At 36.6% G+C, this 26,413-nt stretch overlaps 1 protein-coding gene across 2 annotated transcripts in view; it reads left to right on the top strand.

Annotated features, from left to right (window-relative positions):
* The first annotated feature begins 2,095 nt into the window (after positions 1-2,095).
* Positions 2,096-26,413, top strand: part of CDK17 (cyclin dependent kinase 17) — a 55,182-nt gene continuing 30,864 nt past the window's right edge. The window contains exons 1-4 of one of the 2 annotated variants that reach the window (XM_009948425.2): positions 2,099-2,216; positions 6,783-6,821; positions 16,529-16,693; positions 23,158-23,291. In XM_009948425.2, coding sequence (XP_009946727.1) covers positions 2,099-2,216; positions 6,783-6,821; positions 16,529-16,693; positions 23,158-23,291 — 456 coding nt within the window. Of the gene's footprint in view, positions 2,217-6,782; positions 6,822-16,528; positions 16,694-23,157; positions 23,292-26,413 lie in introns of both variants that reach the window. The other variant, XM_009948432.2, reaches the window with a different exon arrangement.

Consider the following 26,413-nt stretch of genomic DNA (forward strand, 5'->3'; position numbering starts at 1 on the left):
TTAGAACTTGTCTCAGATTTTCTAATCCATGTGTCTGTTAATTTATATGTGATATTCTTTAGCAGTAGACCTTCTTTTTGATTAAAAAATTGTGTAGGCTTAAATATTTTCAAGATCAAAAGCCAGGAACAGTCTGTTTTCCATATAAAGGCATCTGTTTTTTCAGTTGCTACCCAAGTGGAAAATTGGAAAGAAATTGTTGTGCTGTCAGGTAGCTTTAGGGCATTACATAGCTAAAAATTGCATGTATCCTTTTTGAGAATAATACACATAGGAAGATGCAGGTTTCAGAGAACACTATAGGACAATTGAGTAAAATCACATATCAAGGATGTGTCCTTCTGATTTTTTTAAAAAATATGTTTTTAAGAGAAACATAGGCCATGAGAAAGTTAAAATAAATGCAGAAATCAAGCAGTTTCAAGTAAGGTATTTAAAGCAGGTCCTGAACAGGAAAAGTAAATGTTCCCCTTGGAATGTTCTCTGAATGCAGTTTCTTAACAATAAGAATATCCTGCTTTTGAGTGAGAGAGAGAGCAAAATTATTCATACTAAGGTGTGGCTTTATTGCACATACAGCAATGCATTAAGAGGGCTGTTTGGAGGCTGCTGGCTTACCTGTATCTCCAGCAGTTACGTTTTTATTTCCTACATATCTGTACTCGATGCCTGACTATTTCTGCTTGTAGTAGCTGTAGTTGTCTAAGATGTTATCCCATTTTGTGATCCATCTCCTTGCCCTTGGATGCAGATGCAGCTTTGCCAATGATGGTGCTGTTCCCCTCAAACTTCGGGGCTCAAATCTTGAAGGTTGTCTTTTATCCATCCTTATGTGTTACTTACTATCCTGTGCAATCTAGACTTGTGGTGGTTCAGGCTGTGTATGCATTCTACTACCACCACCAATCACTGCCAACTTGTTCTGCCAATTTGTTCTCCTTTTTGTTCTGTACTATCTGAACAAAGAGTAAGCTATGTAGTTAAAATGTGTATACTTAAAGGGATGTCAATATAAAAGCAATCACATTCACAATTTGTTGTTAAATGTAGATCTTTAGCATACTACTTCTTGCATTTCTCTGTTTAAAGGAGGATGTTGGGGAAAATTTGATTTTTTTAATTTTGTGTGTGAATTACTCATTTTGGAGTGCAAAGAGGCTGATGCAGGAAAAAATATATGAGCAGCTTAGACTTAAAAGTGTGCAGTGCTTGTGTTTGACACTGTCTATGTGATTCTTGGAGGCTATGAGCTGATTAACAAGCTGCTTTGAAATAACATCTAGGGTGAATTGTCCATATGGAGTAATGAAGGACAGAATGGTGCTTTTTGTCATGTACAGGCGAACGTGACACACTGCGAAGGTCGCTTACCAGCTTAGACTTGGGGCAACGTGTTTATTGGCCTGGACCTTTGTTATTATGCTTGTTTGCTTACACTTTCTGTGGAGAAAGTGCCTCCTGCTTTGTTCCCAGTTTAGCCTTATTGCCTGACTGTACAGAAATGTCCATTCTAGCTGTCGTTATCAGGCCCTGGCTATCTATTTCCCTAGAGGTGGGATCAGGTTTGAGAATTGCTTTTGTGTTTAAGGCTTTTAGTGTTATCCCCTTCCTCCTTTTGTGAGAAGGGCAAAATATAGTTCAGTAACTTCTCATCTGTAAACAAATGGGCTGAAAGAGAGAGAAGGTTCCAGCCTCCTCCTCCTCAGTGGGTTTGGTAAAAGAGGCTGCAGAGGAGGCAACAGAGCGCACAAGCTTTCGGATGACTATTTTGTTGTTAGTTTGTAAAATTAGTGATCAAATTAGCTGTTTTGTTTTGTTTTTAAAAAAGATTATTGTTTTCCCTAACAAATAAAAATTGTGAAAATGTATGGGCATCTACCTCTCAAGATACTCTTCTTCAGTCCAGTGGAGTAGTCTTGCTTTAAGGATATTGTTTTAAGGATAACTTGCATATTGACTGAATTTTCTGGAAGCCTTCCTGCATTTTTATGTGAGTTAATTAAATTTCATTTTCTGCTGAACTAGTTTTTTTTCCTCACTTTTTGCTTTTTAATCTCTTTTTTTCAGGCTTCCTTAAGCCAGACTTAATATTGATAGAATGAAAAAGTTTAAGAGGAGACTTTCCTTAACCTTGCGTGGAAGCCAGACCATCGATGAATCGCTGTCTGAGCTAGCAGAACAAATGACAATTGAAGAAAACAGCAGTAAAGATAACGGTAAGCATATCTTTCACTTTACAGAAAACGTAAGAATTTTGTCAAGCCCCACTCAAGTGAGCACTGTTGGGTTTTATTTCAGTTTTCACAACTGCATGGACTTTCTCACTAACCTTTTCTTTTGATTTGTCTTACACCTGACTACCGTAGTTCTTTTAACAGGTTGATACATTGTTACATATTGGTTTGGCTTGCCTTGATATTGAACTGTTACACAGCTGTTTGTCAAAAGCTACCTAAATTGATATTTTCATGTGGTGTGCAGCAAGGGTCATAGATGCTCTTTCAGTGAATGAACCCATTGTTGTATGAATTTCATCTGTCTCACATCTACTTCATATGGCTTCAAATTAAATTTTTTCTCAAAATCATTATTGAGTAATATGATTGATAGTAATTGATTAAGTGTTATAAATAAAACTGTTTACCTTATCATTGGTCATGCAGTGCACTAGTCTGAGAATTCTGTCACATCTTCACGTCTCTGAATAGTACTTCTCTTCAGCAGTATGAAGGTGACTAGAAACATTCAGGGCAACCAGCTTGCCTGTATATTCTTATGCAGGTCTTTGGCTGATCCCGTAAATGTACTGGCTGCTGTAAAGTCCACATTAATGATGATACTGCTTTTGAATGCAATCTGCAGTAATAACGGCTGGAAGAGGTTTTGTTGCTTTGTTCTGTTTCCTGGGCTGCAGCATTTAAGTCATATTTCATCTTCTGTGCTGGTTACTGTTATTTCTTGCTCTGCTGACATGTAAGATTTTCTCAAGCATCATGTGATCCGAATTTCCCCTCTCCTGCTTCACGCCAATAAATGATTCTGAATTTTCCCACTGACGACTGACAGGCTGGGAAATTTGAGAAGTAGAGGCAGTGGAATTTGCCCTGCAGACTTTTAAAACCCCATCCAAGATCTGTTGCATACCAAAGTTTTGAAAGCTGAATTTACCTTTGTCAAAACAAGGCTATCCATATTTTTCATTTTTACCCTTAAGCCCTGGTATATTCATTGCTATTGTCCTGTCTTCATCATGGGCCATGCCCAATAGTTTGGAAAATGATGTTTATTGAAACTTTTTATGTGTTGATACAACAGGTCTACTCTGAAACAATTATTGTAGTATTTTTGCACTGATACGTACAAAGTGCTTTGAGACACTGAGCAGTTGTCCCACATGGTTTCACTTGTATTAGCCATTGTTACTCATGTATATGTTGTTCAGACCTGTATATACTTCTGACAGATTGATTTCATTATGCAAATAACTGCTAGGTATTACTTTCACACTGGGAAATGCACATGAAAAATCATCACCAGCATCAGTGAATGTAGTGAACTGGGTTGCTGAATTGATTCAGTTGAAACCTGGATCCATGAAGAGTAAAGAGGTTTTACTTTAAACTGGACCATGTTCTAAATGCCAGCTCAAGGGACAGAGGACACAATAACTCGTTTATAGAAGCATGAGCTTACACCATCTTAACCATGTATGAATCTATTTGCCATTTGTAATATCTATCTGAGAATTATCTCAAACAGCAATACTTTTTGTTTTCTGCATGCTTGTTGCCAAACTTTGACAAAGTTAACGTCTCAGTAGGTATTTAAAGTGATAAAAATACAATTGATGAAAATATTTCTAATTACAACTACTTTATTTAGCTTTCAGTGCTCCTTTTATTTTGCTTTTCACATTATTTTGTTGGCCAAAAGAAAGCTTATGTGCTAGTATTGTGTGATACAATACATGCTATGCTTAAAACTCAGAAATGTTGTTAATACCTTACTAGAGTACCTTTGGATACCCTGACGTGTTGTTGATCCTCTTGATAGAGGAAGAATAATAAATATAAACTGTACTTTTGCTATGCGTAATCTTTAACTCATCATTCTATGTCATTAAAAAAAAATTTACTGACATTTGCTTCCTTTTTTCTGATACTTCTAGAATGCAGATATTAGTATCTGTCCTTCTTTGATCTTGTAGAGATGAACAGGATACTACTCTGTGGACTTTTGTTTTCCTTTGTTTTCCCTTTTCTTTCTAACCCTACTTTTCTTAGAAAGTAGGGTTGGAAAATGTTTGGTACACCAGCTAGTCCTGCTTTTCTAAGGGAAGCTCTTTTTTTTTTTTTTTTCCCATGGATCAAGGTATTTTGGAAGGAGTAGTTTTCAGACAGACCATAGGAATGGGGGTGTGGGCAACAACAATGGCTGGAAAAAACAGTTGGGAAACAAGTTCTCTCTTTTGCTGAAAGACAAGTTTGATAGAGAGTATAGCCTGGAAAAAAATCCTTCAGTGGATGTTATTTTTAAAAATTACTTACAGAGGAGTGCTTAAATGGGGAAGATTTGCCTTGGCATGTCATAAAATCAGAATGCTAGGAAGCCTGTGCTAACTGTAAATATCCAGCTGGGACACATGAGAGGATGTAGTCTCTTGAAGCATAGTTTATAAAGTGATAGCTGTATTAAGATCTTGAAAGTGCATCTTTTACTGCGGTGGTGCTGATCTCAGGAGTGCAGAACACAGGAGTAACCATCTCCCTAGTTTTGCTTTTAAGAAGAATAAACAGCTCCTTTACTCTGTGGAACAGAGAAACACAAATGTGCCCAGTTTGCAGGCTTTGGATCTGTTCTTAAGGGAACTTAAAAAGCACAGTCTAGTGAATCAAAGGCAAGCCGGTATCTTGATCTACAGAGAATCAAAGTCAGGGATACAAACAATCTTCAGAAAGTGGTTCTTCAAATGTGGTTTATTTTCAACCGTTATTGCATCATGATCTTGAGAAATGAGAGTTGAAGGACATTGCAACTGTTCTTCTCACACCAGAAGGCAAGGATAGACCCTGCACAGTGAAGGCCTTTAAAGCAGAATTTTCTTCCATTGTTGTCCAGTTTTGTTTCGTTCTATTTTTTTCTTCCTAGCAAATCCCCCGTCTTGTCTCCTGTCATTCCATTCTGATGGCTGAATTCACTGAAGGATATAATTTTACACACTCTGGCTTTTTTCCTTCCTGGAAAAAAACTGTGTTACTGGACCATAGAGGTTGTAGAGGTTGCTTCCATAGAAAACCACATCTGTACTGACCTAGGGTCCATGCTCATCTCTTTCTGATTTTCACATACATCTTCTGTAAAATCTTTATTATAGCACTGCGATTCCAGATGTAGATCTCATGCACATATTACCAGGGACCTTTTGTCATGGTCACCCTTTTGCAATAACCTGTCTTGTTCAGCTCCCTGCCAAATGTTTCCTCTCCCAGAACAATTGCCTCTGATTTCAAATAACTGTTGCTCCAATCCAGAGACCCACCTTGTCATTAGCTCCGGCTTTGAGTGGGTTGTTTGAAGATTTACTTTTAAAGAACAGGACTCTTAATGCAGAACAAATTGTCCCATTTGTAGGTCACAGACATAAAAATAGATTCATAACTTTTGATTTCTTCACAGTGCATTGATACCACTGAATCAGCTAACCTTTTGTACGCAATCTCATTTCATACGCAGCCTCCTTCATCGCGTGATGTCAGTACAATCTCAGTATGCAGCACTCATCCATCAGCAGCAAAATGGGATTAGCAGGGATCAACCCATATTGTTCGATGTGGTAGCACAGAGCTATTGCACTGAAGGTAGAATAACCAAGTTTTGGGTTTGGTTTTTCTGGAACACCATCAAGTTATTTAGTGACCAGAAACGTGTATATAATTAAATCTGCCTTACAAATTATGTTCATCATAATTGGCTTCTGCGTGAGGAAGCATCGCCAAATCAGTTGCATAAGCCGTAAAAATAGAGGGGCCAGTGAAATGCCTAATATACATCTGAAGCCTTATGAACTGTGGACTGTATGAAGTATACTTTGAGCTATTCTTTTGTCCAAGTACAGGAGCTTTTCCTGGTCTCTAATGTTCAACATGTAAAACCAATTAGTTGGATTTGTGGTTTATTTTTCATTCTGTCTTGATTCAAGGACACTAACAGTGTGCTGGCTTGCTTTTTTAATTTTAGGTTCTACCTTTATATATGTATTCAGATTAATATTGAAAATACTAAATGGTAATTTGTAGCAGTTGACAACTAAATTCGCTCCTGAAATTTTTCGTTGCCAATGACATACTAATGAAATTTGGCTAGAAGTAACATCCAAATCATGCATATTTAAAACCCAATTAACTGTAAAATGTATGCAAATACTTTAAATACATATGAATATGCTCTCTAATGAAAGCAAAAATGTGGCTGTATTGTCTAATATTATAAATACGTTATCACAAACTCCAAACATGCTTTTAAGATTTGCTCAAAAATACATCCACAGCTCTTGCATTAATATATAAGTAACTTGGAAAGCCATTCTATAATGCCAGTTTTTATTTTTATATGTAGATATATACACACATACGTATTAAACCAAAACAAGTGAGATTGTGATGGAAATGGCTTAATGAATTTGTAGAATAATATATATCTCCATTTGGTCTGTTTTAGCTCAGTGATGTGATCACAGGATCCAGTCTCACAAACACATGCATAATTTTTTTGTAATTTTACAGGTGTGAGTAATAATGGAAGGATCAGCCACAGTAAAGTGCGTAAGTGTTTTTTAGGTTTAAGGCCTTAATGACTAGTTAATACTCTGATAAGAGGAATGAATGTTTATAAAAATTGACACATTGCAATACTGTCTCAGAACATCCAAATGTCTTTGTAGTTGTAGTCATTTCATACCATCTTCAGTGCAGCTGAGAAATTCCCATTCCATCTGCTATGTGTGATTCCTTGAGTATGGAAGGAAAACAGTGTGTTGCAACATATTTTCAAGACAGTGTTATTGAATTGAAAATATGAGCACAGAAATACTTACTGGTAATAAATCAATCAAATTTTTCCGTTGATACTGAAGGGAAGTATCAATATAAAAATACTAGGAAGAGGAGAAAGTCCCCCAAAGTGCTAGAGCTCATTCCAGAGCTACAGATTACGGCAAGTAACTGGCAGTTGTCACAGATAAATATTGAACCTTGTACTGTCCTTTCCATCATACTGACGATGTTTTTATTATAGTCTGTATGTACCCTTCTGTGCTGTGGCATACATCAATTTTTGTTACTGTTCAGTATGGTTTCTCCATCCCACGTACACTGCACAACATAGTGTTCTTTCTTCCCTTCTGTTTTAATTTGCTTCTTCCCACAAAACCTGAAGGCTCTATTCATGTGTGGAAGTGTTTATAAAGTGAAATGAGCATGAAAATTCGGTGCCTAAAAGCATGCTGCAGAGACTTGTAGTCCTGGGGGGGTGTTGTCCGCTCATAAGTGTTTTCCTTCACAAGCGGAACGCAGGTTTGGCAAGAGAATATGATGCTTAGATGCAGGATTGGACTCTAAATACACCACATTTCTGCTAGCGTAGGCTCGCTGATGGATATGTAGGGATTTGTTCTCAAATGGCATTCAGATGGACTTGTTAAGTACAGAAAAGTAAAATATGTGTAACAAGGAGGAGCCAGATCCTCTGTTTCCTAATTTGGTTGGCAGTGTGGCCTCACAGGTGTTTGCATTCAGAGCTACAGGGTAGTTGTGTGTGGGGGCGCAAGGATGGAGGCCTTGGTTACTTGTATCTTGCTTACGGTGCTGACTCACATTCCTTTAAATTGTACCTGAAACAGTGATCTGAAGGATTTGGTGTAGTGCGATGCCTTCTGGAGTTACTTTTTTAAAAGGGAAGATTAGTAACTGGTGGTGTGTCATCCATACATGATTGGAGGTATGGGACTACCATGCTTATGTTCCAGTACACGTTCTGATGACCAGAAGTACTAGCTTGAGAATTATCTTTTAAACAGTATGAAATACATAAATCTCGAAGGTTTTCCGCTTTGAATGTATTTCATTTGATTGTGATCTTCTTCGTCTTGGTACCTAGACTGTAGGCAAAACCTCATTGTATATGAAGTCAACTTTTAAAGGCTTTTTATAGTGTGTTTTAGATATCTCAGTCTCATTTTTTGCCCTGTGTGTTACCTGTTGTTTTTGTAGTTTAAACAGATTCCTTGGAAAAAATTCTAAATTCGGTCCTTTTTGTCCCACGTAAAAAAAAAAAAAGAGAGAGAAAGAAAACAAAACAACAAACAAAACCAACAGTTTACAGGATGTTTTGGTGCCATTTTAATAATTGAGTTACTTCATTTCTGGGAGAAACTTGGAAGACTGTTTCTTTAGGTTCTGTCAGCATATTTCTTCAAACGTACTACCAATATTTTTTGTCCTCTGTCTTCCGAGTGAAGAATGTTTGCTCTGGAAACGAGTGCTGTACTCAAATGGAGCAATGGGAGGAATATCTTGAGGTTCTGCTAAGTTTTTAATATTGTAATAGTCAATAGTTTGAAGGTTTCAGTTATTATTTAATGAATAAATAGAGTTTTAAGTGGTATTGAGTGGTTACTCTATTTTTAGAGTCACTTAATGGTCTCCTGGATATCACATAACAGAGTCCAAGGAAACAATCCCATAAAATAATGTATAAATATACGGTGTTTTATACAGTGCTCCTCCTGCAGCTCTCTGAGAGTACAGGTACAGCAAACGTGTAGCTGCTTTGGGTTGTTTAAATAGTTCTTCTACAGGAGCTATCACCTGCAATCACCTAATTTTACTGAGTGAGTCTTAACAGCCTTACAGCAGTGTAATTAAATATTGTACAGTGCAGCATACCAGCTCTAAAGTATCAGAAATTCACCTGCTTACATTCTGCAATTTCTGAAGAAATAAAAGGCTTCTTGACAACTCAGGAAAGCTGTTTGTTCAAAATATTTTGTATTGCAGGTCCAAAAAAACCCAGTCTTTGTTGCCAATAGGCATGTAAAAATTGAGTAATCATTAATAGAGCATACATTCAGATTAGTAAAATGAATGTGTAGCAGATGATGCCAAAATATGATTAAGCTATACGACAGCAGCATTTGAGAAAGTCGATATAAATAGTTTTAAAAGGTTATCATGATGCATCGCAAGCTTCATGAATGCAAGTCTCTTTAGAGAATGAATATTTAGTTTCACACGTGTAGAGTTTTGACACTTCCCATTCTCTATCAAAATGGAAAGAAAACCAAACCAAATCAAAAAACAAACAACCCTGGAAGTTTTTTGGAGCAAGGGTGAGGTCAGGGTACAGTCCTGTCCTATAAAAAACAGTCACTGATTCTCAGGGCATTTAGTGAGATTTTGTTATAGTTGAGCCGATCTGAAGTCAAGCTGCAGCTAAAAGTGGTGAGGTTCTGCCTCCACCCTTCTGTCAGCACCCACACTCTGTGTGCCCTGTGATGATTTAGTTCAAAAACTGAAATCAAAATTACACTTATTTTTTTTGCTGGGGGAGGACCTTGGGCCACCTTTTTTGGTAGCAGCAGTGAAATGTGGCAGGCTTGCTGTCGCACAAAAGTTCATTCCTACTTAGAATAGGAGCGTGCCTGGATTCAATCCCCATTATATACCCCAGTCAGAGATCATAAATGCTATGTTTCTGATATCTGTCTTACTTTAATTAGGAAAAAACACCCTTATGTACCTTATTTGTATGAAATTAAAATATGTATTAGAATGGTTTCCATGTCCAGAATGGATATTGGTTACTGAATAATGCATTTTCTTGCAGACTTACTCAGCTCTATCAGAGGTGCTTGATTTAAGGGGAAGATGTCACCATGTATGACAGGTGATTTTGATTCTTTATTAAAGCTAGCTGAAGCAAATACCATTTGAAAATTCAGGCAGTGAAATCTGAAAGCCAGCTTGGTCTTTTTGTCACATAATAGAGATGCTCATGGGACATGAAAAAAGAGGTATCTGAATACGTGGTATTATATATTCATAAAATGTGTTTTTAAAATGCATTTACATTCCTAATGAAAACACTTTCTTTCTTTAATCCACCAGCTGACTGACGTGTGACAGTATGTCAGTTGCTGAGGCCTTGCATAGAAATGCCAGGCAATTCTGCAGGCTCTCTGGAGCTCAGATTAAGTAAATCCAGTTAAGTAAATCCAGCACAGGAAAGAAAGTGGTAGTGTGGCTCTTTGTTAACATAGATGGACAAGGAAAAGAAACATTGGGGATTTACTAAAAATTGCTTAACTTGAGAGTAATTTCAGGTCAGGGTTTGTGGTTAATTTAAATTGCAGTTAAAGGAAAAAGAGGAGACCTCTTTATAACCTCATAAAATAACTGGTTTTAACTAATTCCTCAGACAAGCTTCTTGGTTATATATATGATACTGTTCTACTTGACTCTGGCAGTTCTCGTAAATATGAAATAAAAAAATCAGGTCCACTTATGTTCAAGCATAAATTTCTGTCACTTCACAATTGGAAGACTTCAGCGGCTCATTTGAGTTATTTCCTGGTTTTGTATGTTTGTTAGCATTGGTGTTGGCATTATTTTAAGCTTGGCAAAGCAGTGGTACCTCACTGGGTACCGTATTTTCTTAAAATATATGTGTGTATTCTGAAACAGATCAGCAACATGGTCTAGCAACTCTTACGAGGCTGGTTGCATTTTAAACAGTATTTTCTTTGAATAGTGCTGTTGTAGTTACTTTGCATTATGCCAATAATAACGGAAGCTTGAATGATAGAATGCGAGAAATACAAGAAAAGGATCCAAATTAAATAAACCAGCAGCTCAGCGTTCGCCAGACTTGAAAATCAAGTAATACAGCAGTGCACAGTCATCATGTGTTGCCCAATTTTAAACCTTGCTGAAGATGCACTCTTAAGCAAGATAACATGGATGTGGCATTAAAATAAATGTGTACATATGTATCTGTGTGTGTGTGTATATGTCTATATATATGTAAAATTAAAAAAAAAAAAGGCAGGACATATTCATATTTCAAGAAGTGTTCAGGGACTTGGAGAAGATAACCACGTGTTCATCATGTACACTAGTATAGTATTTATAAATATTCTCATTCAGAATGTTTGAGTTAACTTTTTTCACATTTAAAGACTAGATTTGCATGATAGTTTAGTAGGTTGCATAAGAAATGTCAGAATTGAAATGACATTCCTTGAAAGATGAGTCAAAGATGAAGTGGTTTTCTAGCCAAAATTTGAAGAGAATATAATAACAACTGACCAAAACTGACGATCTAAAAAGAACCACTGAGAAGTCTGTCTTGCAGTTCTCTTTCTGTATTTGTAAGTTTTACCACTTTGGAATTACAGATTATAGAGCAGGGTGAGGAAGGGAAGCTAGAGGTAAATAATTAATAACGCCCTCGCCGGAATGGTTGTGCCAGTCTGAGCCAACATGAGCATACTGCCCAGGTGCTGCACAAGTCTTGCACTGTAAGGACGGCTGGAGTTCTACCTGTCTGTTCTCCAGTCTCTGAGGATAACATTTAAGGGCAAGTCTAAGATTAGAGCCCAAAATATAACGCCGTTTCCCCAGAGTACTGTACCGGTTTCTAGTTCAGAGACTTCCTGAACTAGGCAAGTCTCTGTGCAGTTAGTAACCCTGAGCAGGTTTCTTGTTCAGTCTCCCCTTGGGTCCTGTAAGCTTCTGACAGCCCTAACGCCCCGTGGTGAGAGGTTTCTGCAGGCTGCGTGGTGTGAAGAACCACTTCCGTGAGTGACCTGCCACGCTGGCTTTTTCAGTGACCCTCGCTCCTGTGCTGGAGGAGGTGGTGGATGCAGCTGATCACTGGGTGCCCTCTTCAGCCCTCCTGCAGGTCTGTGGGTTGTTTCGGACTTGGGCAGTTTTGACCCATTTGAGAGAGGAAGACCAGAACTGTGCATAATAGCAGTAGATCCATACGCTTGCATAGTGGTGGTTTTCTACTCCCCGCTTAATTTCTGTCATTTTGGCTGTGGCTGAATATTAAACCAATAGCACCATGAAAATACCTACTGTGCTGCTGCTACTGGAAACACCTCCTTTGAGTGGTTGCCGAGATATATTTACCAAGTACAGTGGCACTAATGTAAGGAATGTTTGTGAGTTTTATATAGGGAAACTTTTTTTTTTTAAAGGCAAACTAGACCTATAATCACAGAGATAAAATTATAAGAAGCAGTTTATAGTTGTGTGTAGTGAAGGCATTTAGCTTTTACAGTTTTGACTCATCTTATTCAAGACCAAGCAGTTGCACTAAATTTGCACCTCAAAACTGCAGCGCTAACCCTTTAAATGTACTGATTGAACATATTAATACTCCTGAAAAAAAAAAAAAAATTCTTTAAGTGAATTAAATGAAATCTTGGAAGAAGTACTTGGGGATCTTCAGACAGAGGGAGTTAAACACTTTTTTTCAAAAGCACTTTCATTAAATCTTGTGTCTCCTAAATGCACAAAAATAATAGTAAACCATCTTGTAAATTGTTTCCTGCAAGAGTTTGCTTGATCATTTTCAGTATTTGTTCTGGCTCTTAGCTGTTATTGTCACATTTGCAAGGAGAAGGCAGCACACAATGAAGAATTCGTGCGAATGTTTCTTTAAAAGTTTCTAGCATGTGACGATGCAAACTTTATATAACAAAAATACTTTCTCAGACCAGAAGTCTACATGTGATACCATCATAAAATGCCATATGATTCCTCCTTCTTGTAAATTAATGTATACTAGGATTTTAAAAACCTTTTGTAAGCAAGTACCATTAACACTTCTCTTAGTCAGAAGTATACTAGTAATCTGAGAGCTTTTGTAACCTTCATTTCACTGTCTGTTGGTAGTTATGCTTGTCCTACTACATGACCTAAATAATTGTTGCTAAATTTTATAATGGGCTCCATAATTTAGAACAGTACTTTCGACAGTGCAGTAAGGTAATAGTTGCCTATCATGGCAAAAGCTATTTCTGTATAATTGGATCTTATTCTGCCAACCATTTTCTTTCATTTTTATATAAATTTGCTGTTTGCTTATTAATGTGACCTGTGTTTATCCTTATAGTTGAGCCAAACTTTTTGTACGTTAGGATGTTTTAGGAATTTTGTTTTTAAGCTGTAAAATATGTGCAAATCTACCAGTGCCATGAGGAAAACAAATTTTTTAAGCAATCATCTCTGTTTATCACACTGTCATGTTAGTAATGAACATAAAACTCCATTCTCTACTTAGTCATTCATAACCTCTGACCTTTTTTACGTGCTACGCAGTCCATGGAGATAGAATAGTTTCAGCATGAGTAGAAAAGGGAAATTATTAACTCTCTGCTCTATGAACACAGCTATAGTTCCCATGTGTGCATACACACCAGTGTGGTTAATGGTACTGGTGGTATCCAGCGAATGTATAGAGGTGTGGGTATGGGTGGCCAGGATGGCTGAGGCACATGCTGTCACATTCACAGGCAGAGTTTTGCTTCCAGCCCTTTCCTGTGCTGCCTTTGGTGCTTTTCTGACCTTTGTTGAGGTGTATCCTGGCATCTTCAGTTTCTCATTAGGACTGGAAAAGTAATGTTTACTGTGATGCAGAATTTGCATTTTTGTGCATGAGACAGTCTTGCCGTGGGAGATTCGCTTCCAGTTACCAAGCATCGGTCTGTCTCAGCACTTCACTGAGGGTTTAAGTTACCCTCCAAAGTGTAAGGCTATTGACACTAGGGGCAGAGCTAAAAAATACTTGAGTGATTTTTAGCAGTACGTTTCCACGCTACAAAAAAAAGATTCTGGAAACATTCTTCCTAGATTTATTATTAAGGCTTTAAAGCAAGACAAAACAAAAAAACTGAGGGACTTCTGCTTTTCTTGATGTAGCAGGGCTTGGTCAGAAGGAGAGGTTTATTTCCCTGTTTCCCAATAAAAGCTTCTCTTTGAGTTGGCGCTCTCTTTTCATAAAAATTTAGTTTTAGAAACAATTAAAATGAAGTGGAATTACATGCTTAATATATGGGGGTTTTATTGCTTATATAAGGAATACAAATGAAGCAGTAACTTCAAAATTATGCAAACTAGCCACTAAAACCCACTGAGGATCATAGTTATAACCGTTGATGACTGTCTCAACAGAACAAACTATGTACTCATCTGGTATTTGGATGTTCAGTGTTCAGCACTGTGTGTAAACTCAGTATGAGGTTTTTCGACTAGAAACTAGATCAAATTCAAATCAGATTAGTAAGAAAGTCAAAAAGCAGACGGCAGTTTTTACGTATAAAAAGCAAAAGCAGTAGTTGTGCTGTATGTGAACCTGTTCCCTGTCATGTCGAAGTAGTAATAGATTCTGTTCAAAAACTGATGAGGAATTTGCTGCCTGCTGCCCTAGGATAAATCTGCTGTTGAAGGCACACAACAAGGAAGGTGATACCACCCTTAAATCAAAAGGGATGACAAGGTATGTATTAGAAACAGAAATAAGGATTTGGGACAGAGATGTGCAGAGTTTTGAAGGTGAAGACACTGATCGTACTTGGCGAACATATACACAGACGTATGGTGTATTTTTCCTCATGTTCCCCCACTTTGAAGCTGTATTTATGAAAGATGCTAAATGAAAGACGCAGGCAGGTTTGTGACAGTGCTGACGTGTCTTTTCACATTCTGTTTTCTGCCTGAAGCTTTTTTTTTTTTTGGCTTTTATGTTTTTTCCTGCAGCAGCTGAGTTAAAGGGATTTTTTGGCCTTACTCTATTATTCTTGTTTATGTGCAAAAATTCCTTTTAAAAAATATTTTTTCAAGTCACTGGCCTCTCCTTGGGTATGTAGTTCTGTCTATGTACTTCTGTGTCTTTGCTTCAGACCAATCGTAATAATATACCCAAAAGGTTTTTGTACATGTGGGGAGGGAACGGGTTCCCTTCAGGATGTTTTCCTTAGGTTATTAGGTATTTCTTGCTGTTATTTTCCTTCAACACTGAAGTTCTGTTTTCCATAAAGTAAGTTCTCCTAGCTGCTATATTATTCTTCTTATATAATTTTTGGAAGGGAAAGCAAGATTTTGAAGTCCCTGCATGCGAGAATGTAAGTCTGGGTGATGAAATAGCATGCCAGACTGCTCCCTGTCCCAGCAGGTGTGAGTGGAGCTCTGAGCAGATCCCAGCTGCATTACACCCTGGGAGCAGCAGCTCTAGAAACACCTCGGGAGGTGCCACTCTATTCAGTAGCACTCACGCTGCGGTTGCTCGATGTGTGGCTGCTGCTTTTCTGTCTTCTGAATAATACCAAAAAACATGTATCTGTAATGGTAATAAGAATCATGTGATGGAAAAATAAAATTACTTGAATCTAAAGTGTTCTTTGGGCCTGTCTTCTGGTCTTTTTCCTAGTATGGGGACAGCGCTTGTGTGTAGTTGCTGGGTGACTCTGGCCTCGGGGTACTTATTCTGTAGCAAGAGTATTTGTTTAATTTCTCATATGAATGACTTCATCAGTGGTTCTGATAAGTCCATTTTTGTGACAGTCAATGCAAGCTGACATCTGTTCTTGTTGCAGTAAAAAATCCTCTGGTATTTTAAGAGTTAAGACTGCTTCTAGTACTATGGCAGTCCTTGAGTACTACTCCCTGTGTGCAGAGTCAGGTTGCTGAAAGAACACAAACACTTAATTTCTGTGCACATTTTTATATAAGATTTTAAAGTTTCTAATGTTTCATCTTTTTCAGAAAATGTTTATCAATAATAATTAAAAAAAACCCTTACAGTTCTGGATTTAAGTCTTAAGTACAGTGAACTGTTTGAGACACAATCCAATAGAAAGCCAAAATAAATCATTGAATACTTAGTTATTTTTATGTCCTGTAAGTTAATAACCTTAATTATGGCTCTGGTGGGTATAGACAGGTATGTTTCTTTGTAAGGACTTCCAGTAGCAAGGCCTTGCTATTAGTGACCCTCAAGAATTTTGAGAAGGAGAGTATTTCCAAAGGCTTGCAGCTGGATTTGCTCATCAAGTGAGTTGATCTAACAGCTGGTCTGTTTAAGTTATGGTAAAGATGAAACATTGTGCAATAAGGCGAATCATTAATTCAGAAGAAAATAATTATGCTGATATTAAAAGCTACATTCAGGTTTTATTCATATTTTTAGACGGTATATTCAGGTCATTTACTGATCCAGCAGCAGAGTGACAGAATTTAATAAATGAAATTTGGGTAATACTTAATGCTGTGTTTTGTATTAATTTGTTAATAGAGAAATGGCAGCAGTATGGTGGTCTACTGTTAGTATGAAAGAGAATCTTACCAGAGTGGTGATTTCCTGTCTAGTAACTATTTTTTTTTCTTTTCTTTTTTTTTCTTCTGGCATGTTCCTGACACTCCTGCTTGCTTGTGGGAATGAATATTTTGATCCTTGTGAATTGTAGAGCCTATTGTGAAGAATGGCAGGCCTCCAACGTCTCACAGCATGCACTCATTTCTCCACCAATACACAGGATCTTTCAAGAAGCCCCCTTTACGGAGACCACATAGCGTCATAGGGGGCAGCCTCGGCTCTTTCATGGCAATGCCCAGAAATGGGAGCAGATTAGGTAATTTTCTAAATTTTTTTTTTAAGTTAATTTTCCTGTGAAGAATAATGTCTGTATTGATTCTTAGCAAGAGATATGATTATTCTAATGCTTTAATAAATCTCTGGGAATGCAGTAATTTTTTCTGGAGTTCTTGTTTTTAAGGTACTGTATGTCTCAAGATTTTCAGGAAGAAAGCAATTACAAGAACACACAGAAGTTACCCATGAGTCTTTCAGAAGTTGCAAAGTTCCAAAAGTTACAAAATATTCGTTCTTAATACTTTGCAAGAAACCTGTTTATCCATCTCAGTTAAGCATTGGCGAGAACTGCAATGAATTTAATATGATAAAAATAGATGATAATCATCATATAAGTGGAAATTAAACAGAACTGGTATATTTCTTAGACTTTTCATTATTATAAGAAAAAAATTGCTTTTTTCAGTGGTAAATTAAGGCCACTCAACTATAATTATCTTTTTGTTGTGATCCCAAGCTGTATTTGTGGTTCTATGGGGCAAATAAGTTGTGAAATTTTTTTTCTTCTCCTTCAAGTCATTTACCATGTTGCTGCCTCCGGTCACCATTAATGTTTTACCCTGCTTTTATGTTATCTTATATTATACTTAATTAATTAATACTAGAAAATGAGAGCGAGTCACAATTTAATTAGAATTTTATGAATTTTTCAGTCTTCTGCCCTCCTTTAGAACTGGGTGTGATAAACTGATCTCCTGCACGATTAAGTTATGAGTCAAGATAGTAGTCAAACCACTCATACCTTCCTCTGCTAAAATATCAGTCATAGTGTTCAAAACCTTGCTTTTTTACTGTTTATGCTACCATTGAAACTGACAAAAGAATCCTGTCCTTGAATGGACTTTAGCAGCTGTTGTTATCCCAGAAGAAAACAGGTTTTAGTGTGCACAGTTTGACTGCTCTATCAATTCCTGATTTCACTCAAGTCTTACATACTTTTTTTTTTTTTTTTTTGCCTAGCCAAGCTTTGCTTAAGTTGCTGAGAATCTTAACAGGAAGACAAAGTTTTAAAAAAGAAATTACGTACTTAAAAGAAATCTCTTGTTAGGAATATTTAGTCTTGGATTATTTGTCAAATCAGATTTATATAAACTATACAGGAACAGCAGAGATGTATACTTCTGTACTCTTGTGTGTTGCCTTTAAAAACATTTTATAGAATTTTTAATTGTAAATTTACCGATAACTTGCTCCTCTTCAAAATTGCAGTATGAACTTCAAATCAGCTCTGCAAAAGGAAGATTCATGAACAGTTTTTGGTTTCTTTTAATGGTTTTCCAGTTTTCTCAAAACTTTACTTTTCACCTGAAAAAAATACTAATAATTGCAGAAGAATGACGTTAATTTTATTTTTCTCATATAATCAAGTTTTATAGGTGATCAGCTGTTTAAATAGCACTCACAGTCTTAGTATGTTAGTCTGTAGGAAGTGTTGTAATAACATGTTTTAAATAGCTACAGATTCCTGTAGAATTTGTAATTTTGTTGAAGTAGTATGGAATGTATTTACTGAGTGTATGTATATGTTAAACACCTCTTTTGCTTTGAATGCAGTGGTGCCGTTAATGATGCCTTTTTTTTTTTTTTTTTTTTTACTCATTTGATGAAAATGTAAGCTACTTGTTCATGTTATCTAGTGGTAGGTAACACAAGCACAGGCATATACAAACATAATTGCTAATGCTTGTTCTGTTCCTTCTTCGTGTCTTTCCTTCTTTTGTTCCTGCCGTATGAGAATGGTTGTTACTTGGCAGGATGCTGAGGTTTTCTCCATTGGGATAATGACATCAGAAATTAGATGGTCAAATATGCTACACTACATGAGACTTTTGATTTTCTTTGCTTTATTAATTCGTCTTCTTTTCATTCATCTTTTTTTCTTTCCACTTTTTCCTCCATTCCAGTGGTGGAAAAATGCTATCAGAGAGATGTCCTTGAAATATTACAAAATGATGGCAGTTAAAGGACGGTTATTTGGTTAAAACAGATTAAAATGAGACCTGCCACAGGTGCATCTTCATGCTGCTTGCTTTTGAATTAGATGATCAATATAATAAATCAGTTGAGAAGCCCAGGAGGGTTTTGGAGTTTTGTTTGCTTTCTGAGCACTGAACATGAGTTTCTGCTGTTGTAACGTATAAAGCCCCAAAATATTTTAAAAAGAATTTCTACTTGGAAACATCTCTGTTAGCTTTAGGTTTTGTAAAATGTTTTGTAAAGACAAAAATTTGGAACCCATCTCTAAAAAGTGTGCCTTCCTTTAAAATTTTATAGTAGTTTTTAATTTAGTATTTGGTTATCTTGATGACTTTAAAAAACATAGATGATTCTCAGGCCAAATTGTGAATCAGCCGTGCCACTGATGTGGATGAAGGTCTATCTAAGGGTTTTTTAGCTCGTATATATCTTTAGAGCTTCTAAAGTCTTCACTTCCAGAAGCTTTTAACTACTGCAGTCCGTGATGGAGCCAGAGCCAGTAAACCCTTTTTGGATCTGACCTGGCTGAATGCAGACCCAACTTAGTGTCCTTGTTTCATATTTATATCAGTGGGAACGTGGGAGAGGTGCTTTGAATTTGCAAAACCAACTGAAACTAACCCTCCTGGTGAACCTCAGTAGCAGCCACACGAGCTTATCTCTCTTTTTGCCAGTTGTGTTGATATAGTTATGGAGAAGTTTTGATTCTTTGTTGTAAGTATTGGAATTGAAAGGAATGATGTTTCCATGCAGCTTTCCTAGTTTGGTAATGTTAACAGCAAAGACAGTTTCTCACTACGGCCTTCCTCAATTTGAATTGTGATTAGTGAAACCAATCATAAAATGTAGCGCTTGACAAAAAAGTAAGCTTTGGAAAAGTGCACCTTGGAAGGAATCCAATGTGCAAGTCACGTGATTATTTTTGTAATAATTTGAAATAAGATGGAAAGATCATGCAGTCTGACTCACTACTGACTAATTATCGGATATTATTTTAGCTCACTTGGAGGAGTTCTCATTTGCTGCACTGTAAGGTTCCCTGTATGAATGTCTTCTGAGCTGCATTCCTCACAGCTGAAATGAGGGCAGCCTTTTCTTTTAAATGTGCTTCCGTAGTGTTCCTGTTATATTCCAGTCATCTACAGCTTTTCATTACATGGCCATACTGGATATTTAATTAGATATGTAGAGTACATTAAAATAAACTTCTGTGTAAGAGAATGGCTTGGGTATTCAGTGAAAGCAATTCAATAAATTACTGAACCATTGAAACCTCTGAAGACCATGCAAGCTGGCTGTGGTGCAGGTGAAATTGCCTGTAGAAAAGCTTAGTGAAATTAGGGAAATATTTGCATGGTTTTTGTCCTTGCTTAATCAAATATTGTCATCATGCACCTGTGTAAAATGACAAAAATTACTAGGTTAATGCTTTATCCTGAGTTTATGCTGTTAAAATAATGAAAATAAGGCTTTACTAATGCCTTCTTAATTGAATAAAATAAAAGGACACATTTATATTAGAAGATAACACAGTCAAGATATTTATTAAAAGCTTAAAAGTATCCGTATTTGGAATATAATTAAAACATCTGCAAACCCTTATAGGTGGGAGCAGTTGGGTATTTAGCCCATCAGAAATTCAGGCATGCACTTAGTGGTAGATATTTGGATGCTACAGCCAGTCTCCTGCTTAAACCCTTTTGGTTATGGGTCCGTAGCTTATCCAGACTTACCAGAGTTAATCATATCACAGCACTATTCAAAATAGACTGACCATCATCTTATTTAGATGTGAAATACTGCATTTTTAATTTTGAGTGGTACAGACCCACTTCATCTTCTCATTCCTGATTTATAAAGAGCAGAAACTTCTTGCAGCTACATTATCTGCCCCAAATGGGTTTGTGTTACGAGTTCTTAAAATAGTCCTTAGTTGTGTATTATTGCATAGGTGGTCATCTTAGTAGAAGAATTATCTCTTGTCTACTAGGATGCTTTTTGTAGTTCTGAGTGTTGTGTTTCCAAGTGTCATTTTTTTACAGTAGTATTGAAATATATATGGGTTTTTTTAATCAAACTTTGTCTCTTAATATAAAAAGTATGATAGTATCAATCACCTGCTTACTTTAATATGTGTCAGTCTTTTTAAAAAAGAAATTGCTCCATGGCTTAAAATTCAATAGCTCTTTAATTTCGTATTTCTTATTTGGTGAGGTTGCCCAGATAACTGTCTCTTGTCTAGCTTCTCTAAAGACAATAGGCTTTGGGGCCTGATCAATGGGCTTGTACTAACATGAGGATAAATAGATTGGGGAACAATTGTCAGTAGCTGTTACACTTAATTTCACAAACAGAATCTTGAGAACTGTAATTGCTAAAATGGATTACATGACCTCTCAGAAAAGTATTTTAAAAGAGAATCTTTTAGAACTGATATGGTCAATGTGCTGTTTACCAGATACAACAATGCTGGCATCACAGCTTTGCTGCAAATAGTGTTTTCGCTAATGCTTTGTATTACTTAAAATAATTTCCTGCAGTTTGTTAGAGATTTTTAAAAAGACAGCTGTCAAGTCTCTACAGAGAACTAGAGAGGGTTTGTTGTTTTTGTTTTTTTTTAGAGACTTGGCAAAGGAGTCACATTTTGTCTGCTTAGCTTAAGGTTAAGGCTGATCTATAGGGACCACTTTCTGAAAATCTTTTCCTCTGGTTCAAACTACCATGCCTTTAGAAGCACTGATGAGTATTTACCTTGTTTGAAACCAGAAGATTGCTTCTTATTATGCAAGGAGTGCAGCTTATTTTTTTTCTCGTTCAGTCCAAATCTGAGCATGACTTCCGGGGAAAATTCTGATGCAATATGGATTTTTAATGAAAATCCAATTTACGTCCATGTTGCTGCTGGAAAATTTGCTTTGTACATGAGATGCATGCTTAGTTTCTGTGTTTAATTACAGTACTTTGAGTTAAAATACGTGGTGCCAATACCTTACGAGTTAATCTTTTTATATCCATTCTGGTTTCCATGAAAGGAAATTCTTTGTACTGAGGAAGTAGTTGATCCTTTGAAGTCTACATGAGTCTATGTGAGCCAAACTAGACAGACATTTTAGGAGATATGCTGATAACCAAACATTGGCCTAAAGGCTCTTTTTTTTTTCTAGAAAATCCAGCTTTCTTGCTTGTTGATAGTCATGAAACTTGTGTTTTCTCTTCTGTTGCTGTAATGCTGTGCAAATGTTAAATATTTTCACGTCTGTTGGTGGTAAGGCTGGATTGAGCTCTGTGTGTTTTGCTAATATTAGCACTTTTTAGGGGTCGAGTTCTGAGATTTTAGGTTGTTCCTCAGGTTCTCTTTTACCCTGTACAAGATAATGCTTAATACCAAGGATGAGGAGAGGGCAGGGAAATTGGTGTCTTTTGAAGCACCTCCTTTGTATGTATGAGTATTTAATCTCTATATTAATTTGAAGTTCAAATATTTCAGAGGTGATAATGGAGTATTACTCATAGTGAATTGCTTGTATGACCAGTTTCTCAGTGTGTGCCCTTTTGCAAGTCATTTGGCTCTTTATTCTGTTAATGACACCACCTTGACCTTCTCTTGATTCATTATGGTGTTGGTCTTCCAAAGTCTGGAAGATCCGGTGGTCCTTAAAAGTAATGTATATGTATGTACATAAGATAGATAAACTCTTTTGTGTGGATGAATCTACAGGATTGTGTTAAAAGTACCAATTTCAGTTGGTATGAGGATCCTTCAGATGAGGATCCTGCAACATCGTATAACTGAGGCAATCTGTTACCTAAACTCCTCAGTAAGGTCACAGATTTCACTTAATTGCTTCTAGACATCGGATCCTCTGCTGAATCCACTTGCACATTGTAGGTACTCTATTGAGGCGGTCAGAATACATCCCCTTCCTCTATACATGCACACTGGTGGGTTTTATATCTGAAGTTTCCATATTTGGCATTTCTGAAAAGTAATACCTATAACTTTCAGGGGGTTTTAAGCTTTCTGAAGATACCGTTTTGGTTGCTAACATCAGGTAGTCTGATTTGAAAATGTTAAATATTCTCCAGAATGTTTTATATCCAAGAGCATCTAAACAAGAAGGGATAGTGAGCGAATTTGGAAACTGAAGCCATGAGGGGAAGGTGGCTTATAGGAATTAAAATTGAGATTCAACTGTCTGTCTTTTGTTTTCGAAAATTGAGTTCTGCTGCAAACTCAGTAAGAAAAATAATGACAAAGTTAGTGTAGAAGTCCGATAAAGTAATCGTGTTCCTTTTGTGATTCCTGAGCCATAAAAGGTCTATCAAGACTACCATGACAGTGATGAGGTTTTGACTGTGCCATACAACCCAGAGCACAGTGATGATACAGTTGTTTTCCACCTGTACGAGAGAGACGTTTGTTGGGATAGTGATTAACTGGTTTCAATTCTTTGGATTATTTTTAAGATATTGTTCATGAAAATCTGAAAATGGGGTCAGATGGTGAAAGTGACCAAGCTTCTGGAACGTCTTCTGATGAAGTTCAGTCTCCCACAGGTGTTTGTCTCAGAAACCGGATACACAGACGAATCTCAATGGAGGTAATTTTCTTTTCATGCAAGGATCGTTTAAATTGACAAGAGAGTTGGGGGTTGCTTTAATTGTTTGTTGTAACTGCTTGTCTTCTCAATTAACTGTAACCGTTCTGACATATATTTCATGCAGAGAGCATTATTTTAATATTACTTAAATTTCTGTCTTCATTTGTCACACAGAAGTCAGATGGTTATCTTGAATTGTTTATGAAAATCTAAATATCTTTTGAAACTTGGATTTTTGGGAATTGTTAAGTGTAGTGTTTGAATATATCTCTGTCACATTCTGTGCCATTCACTGAGTAAGTTCAAGATGATACACTGTTTCGACAGTTTTTCCTTAAAACGGTTTTCTAATCTTTGTAAAGCGAATGCTACAGCAGCGATGATCCTGACTGCTTCAGCCTTTCCCTCTTTTCCTGTTTTTTAATGAACGGAACTTTACAGGATGGTAAACAAAAGGAGGAAAAGTACCTTTTGAATAACTGTGCACATAATTTCCTTTATTTATGAGTCTCATTATGAATACTAGCCACCCTTGTGCTTGCTTTGTTGCCATTTCCCTTGGCAAAGAAAAACAGAACACTTCCCTGTTTCTTGAGTGTATAAAAGTTACAGTTATAATGATGCCTTTGTTACAGAAGCATGTAAAATTTTGTAGTTGCTGCTGTGTAGTGTATATACCGGTATGCGTAGTTTGTAAGATTTTAAATCTTCATTGAAAGCCTAGTATCAAATACAGGATTGGGGAAACAGATCTGGATAAGTTACAGTAGGGTGTATGTGCCAAAATTTTTTATTTGTGAGGCGTTCCGTTATGCTTGGAATTCCAAGACCGCAAGCATGTAATGCTGATACGATTCCAAGAACTTGTGAATTAGCTGTATTAATTATTTATATAGTTTCTTACAACTGGGGGGTTTTGTCTTCAAATTCCTGAATTTGTATGTTAATCCCGGGTTTGATCTAAAGGCTGTTAAACTGTTTACTTGGGAGAACTAAGGTGGGTCTGTAGATTTATGCAGGATGCTTAAATTAAGAAAAAAAAAAAAAAAGTCATTGTGGAAACTTGCCCGTCAGAATATATGCTGGAGAAACTAAACTCAAGGACATTATTTTAAAGATTTACTTTTTGTTCATTGTCTGTTTCTTCTGCATTTTGAAACATACATTTAGAACAGGAAAGAAATAAGGACATTAATGATACGTAATGAAATTAACAAACTGAAATGGAAATGTGTAGTCTTCCAGAGAGGCCTAAGAACCATTAAAGGATTCTCTTTTAGATTAGGATTCAAGAAACCCTAAAAGAAATTACAAAAGAACTCGGGAATAGTCATTAAAGTTCAGGAAATTCCTGTGTAATTTTTCAGGTGTCCACTAAAAGCATCTTTTCATTGGCCTCTTTAATTGTGAAACAATTCTAATATTACCATTTAAGAGGCTTTGGGAAGCTTTTATTTAAGTTTTGTTTATCCAATGCTAATTTTACAATTTTTCTCCAAATTAATAATGCTTGTTTCTGATGGTTGAAATTAACATTATTTCTTCACTGACTGGCTCGATCAATGACTGTACTAATTTTTTGGCAGTTACTCAGGTATATTCTGTAAGAATTGTAACGTTTCCCCCAGATCGCTTCAGTATTGATATGGTGACTTTGCCAATAAGCTTTCCAGCTAATGTCTGCGAACACTCTCACTTCTGAATTTATAGAATGCTGTCACTGGGAGATATTTTTGGTTGACTTAAGTTTACTTCTTAGAAGTGCTTTGTAGCAGAGTAGGTAGGGGTTTTACCTGTTCATGCATTCTAGAGGAAAAAAACTATAACCATCTTTGTAGCTTTGGTTAAAATACCTTTGTAATCATAATCTTTTCAGTCGACTTTCTCATTTCCTAAGTGAAAGGCCTTAAGTGATTGCATTGTCTGCCTGTCTTTCCCTCCTCCTATTTTTCCCGTGGGTCATTTTTTGTCAGTTTTGACAGATGGATAGAAATCTCAGATGATAATTTTCTATTTCTGTGAAAAAAGCTCTGCATTGGGAGATGCTAATGCATCCACTACTAGGAAAGATGCAGCCTTTATTAAAAAACACAGTATCCACATATGAATTGAGTCTCAAGACATACATCCATAGAAAACCAGGTTTTACTGATTTTACCGTTTGTGGAATGGGATCGCTTGCTCCCTTGGCCTTTGAGGGAACCAAGTAAAAGTTTCCTCTTGTATGAAATCTTGCCTGCATGCCTTCGGTGATTTGTGCCATGGAGCTGAATGGTTCGAATGTGGTAATTTGATTATATAAGGAGAAGGAAACAATCTTTGTTGTGAAGTAAGTTTCTATTATTTCAGTTTTATTTTTCGGGTTTGTGGGGTTCTGTCATCTCTAGATATCATTGGGTAGCCTGAGGCCATATTCCCTTTATAGTCATTGAGGGTGAGTTATAACTGTATGCTATACATACAGGCTGGAGTAAATTAGTATGTGTGTGATAGTATGCTTTTGCTGTAGTTTGCTGAAGTCATTAGTCACACTTGAAATACGTTGTAGAATGTATTTGATTAAATACATGAAGTTGGATAAACTCAGTAAAGCTATTTTCCTCATTCCTCCATGATAAGATGAATGTGCCTGTCACACTGTATCCTTTTTTGTGTTTAGTTTGGCCAGTATTCAGTATTTGTAGTTTTTTCATACATAATTTCTTGGTTATATATGTTTGTTTCTCTCTGCTGAATTGACAGAAGGCCTGATTTGGTTTGAAGGTAACTAATCAGGTAAAGCTAAACCTTGGAACAGTCTCTTTTACTCGTAAGAACTTTGTGTATATAACCAAATTTTTTATGCTCAGCTTGAACTTCCTCTAGGATTCTGAAAATTAGCGACCCATCAGAAAAAAACCCCAACAATTTTTAAGAAATACTTGCTAAAAACATGCATACTGTAATCAAAGTGCCAGTCACCATTACTGAGTATTAGTATTCCTGGGATGTTTTGTACATCAGAATACACATTTTGATTCTCAGTGTCCATCCCCACTGCAACGAATCGTGTAATAAAGCTGCTTTCTCTGTAATAGTTAAATAATTCAGAGGTACAAATAAAAATGTAACATTGTCAAAGA

Source organism: Leptosomus discolor, chromosome 1 (assembly GCF_034619465.1).
Source record: "Leptosomus discolor isolate bLepDis1 chromosome 1, bLepDis1.hap2, whole genome shotgun sequence".
In the NCBI taxonomy this organism is placed as follows: domain Eukaryota; kingdom Metazoa; phylum Chordata; class Aves; order Leptosomiformes; family Leptosomidae; genus Leptosomus; species Leptosomus discolor.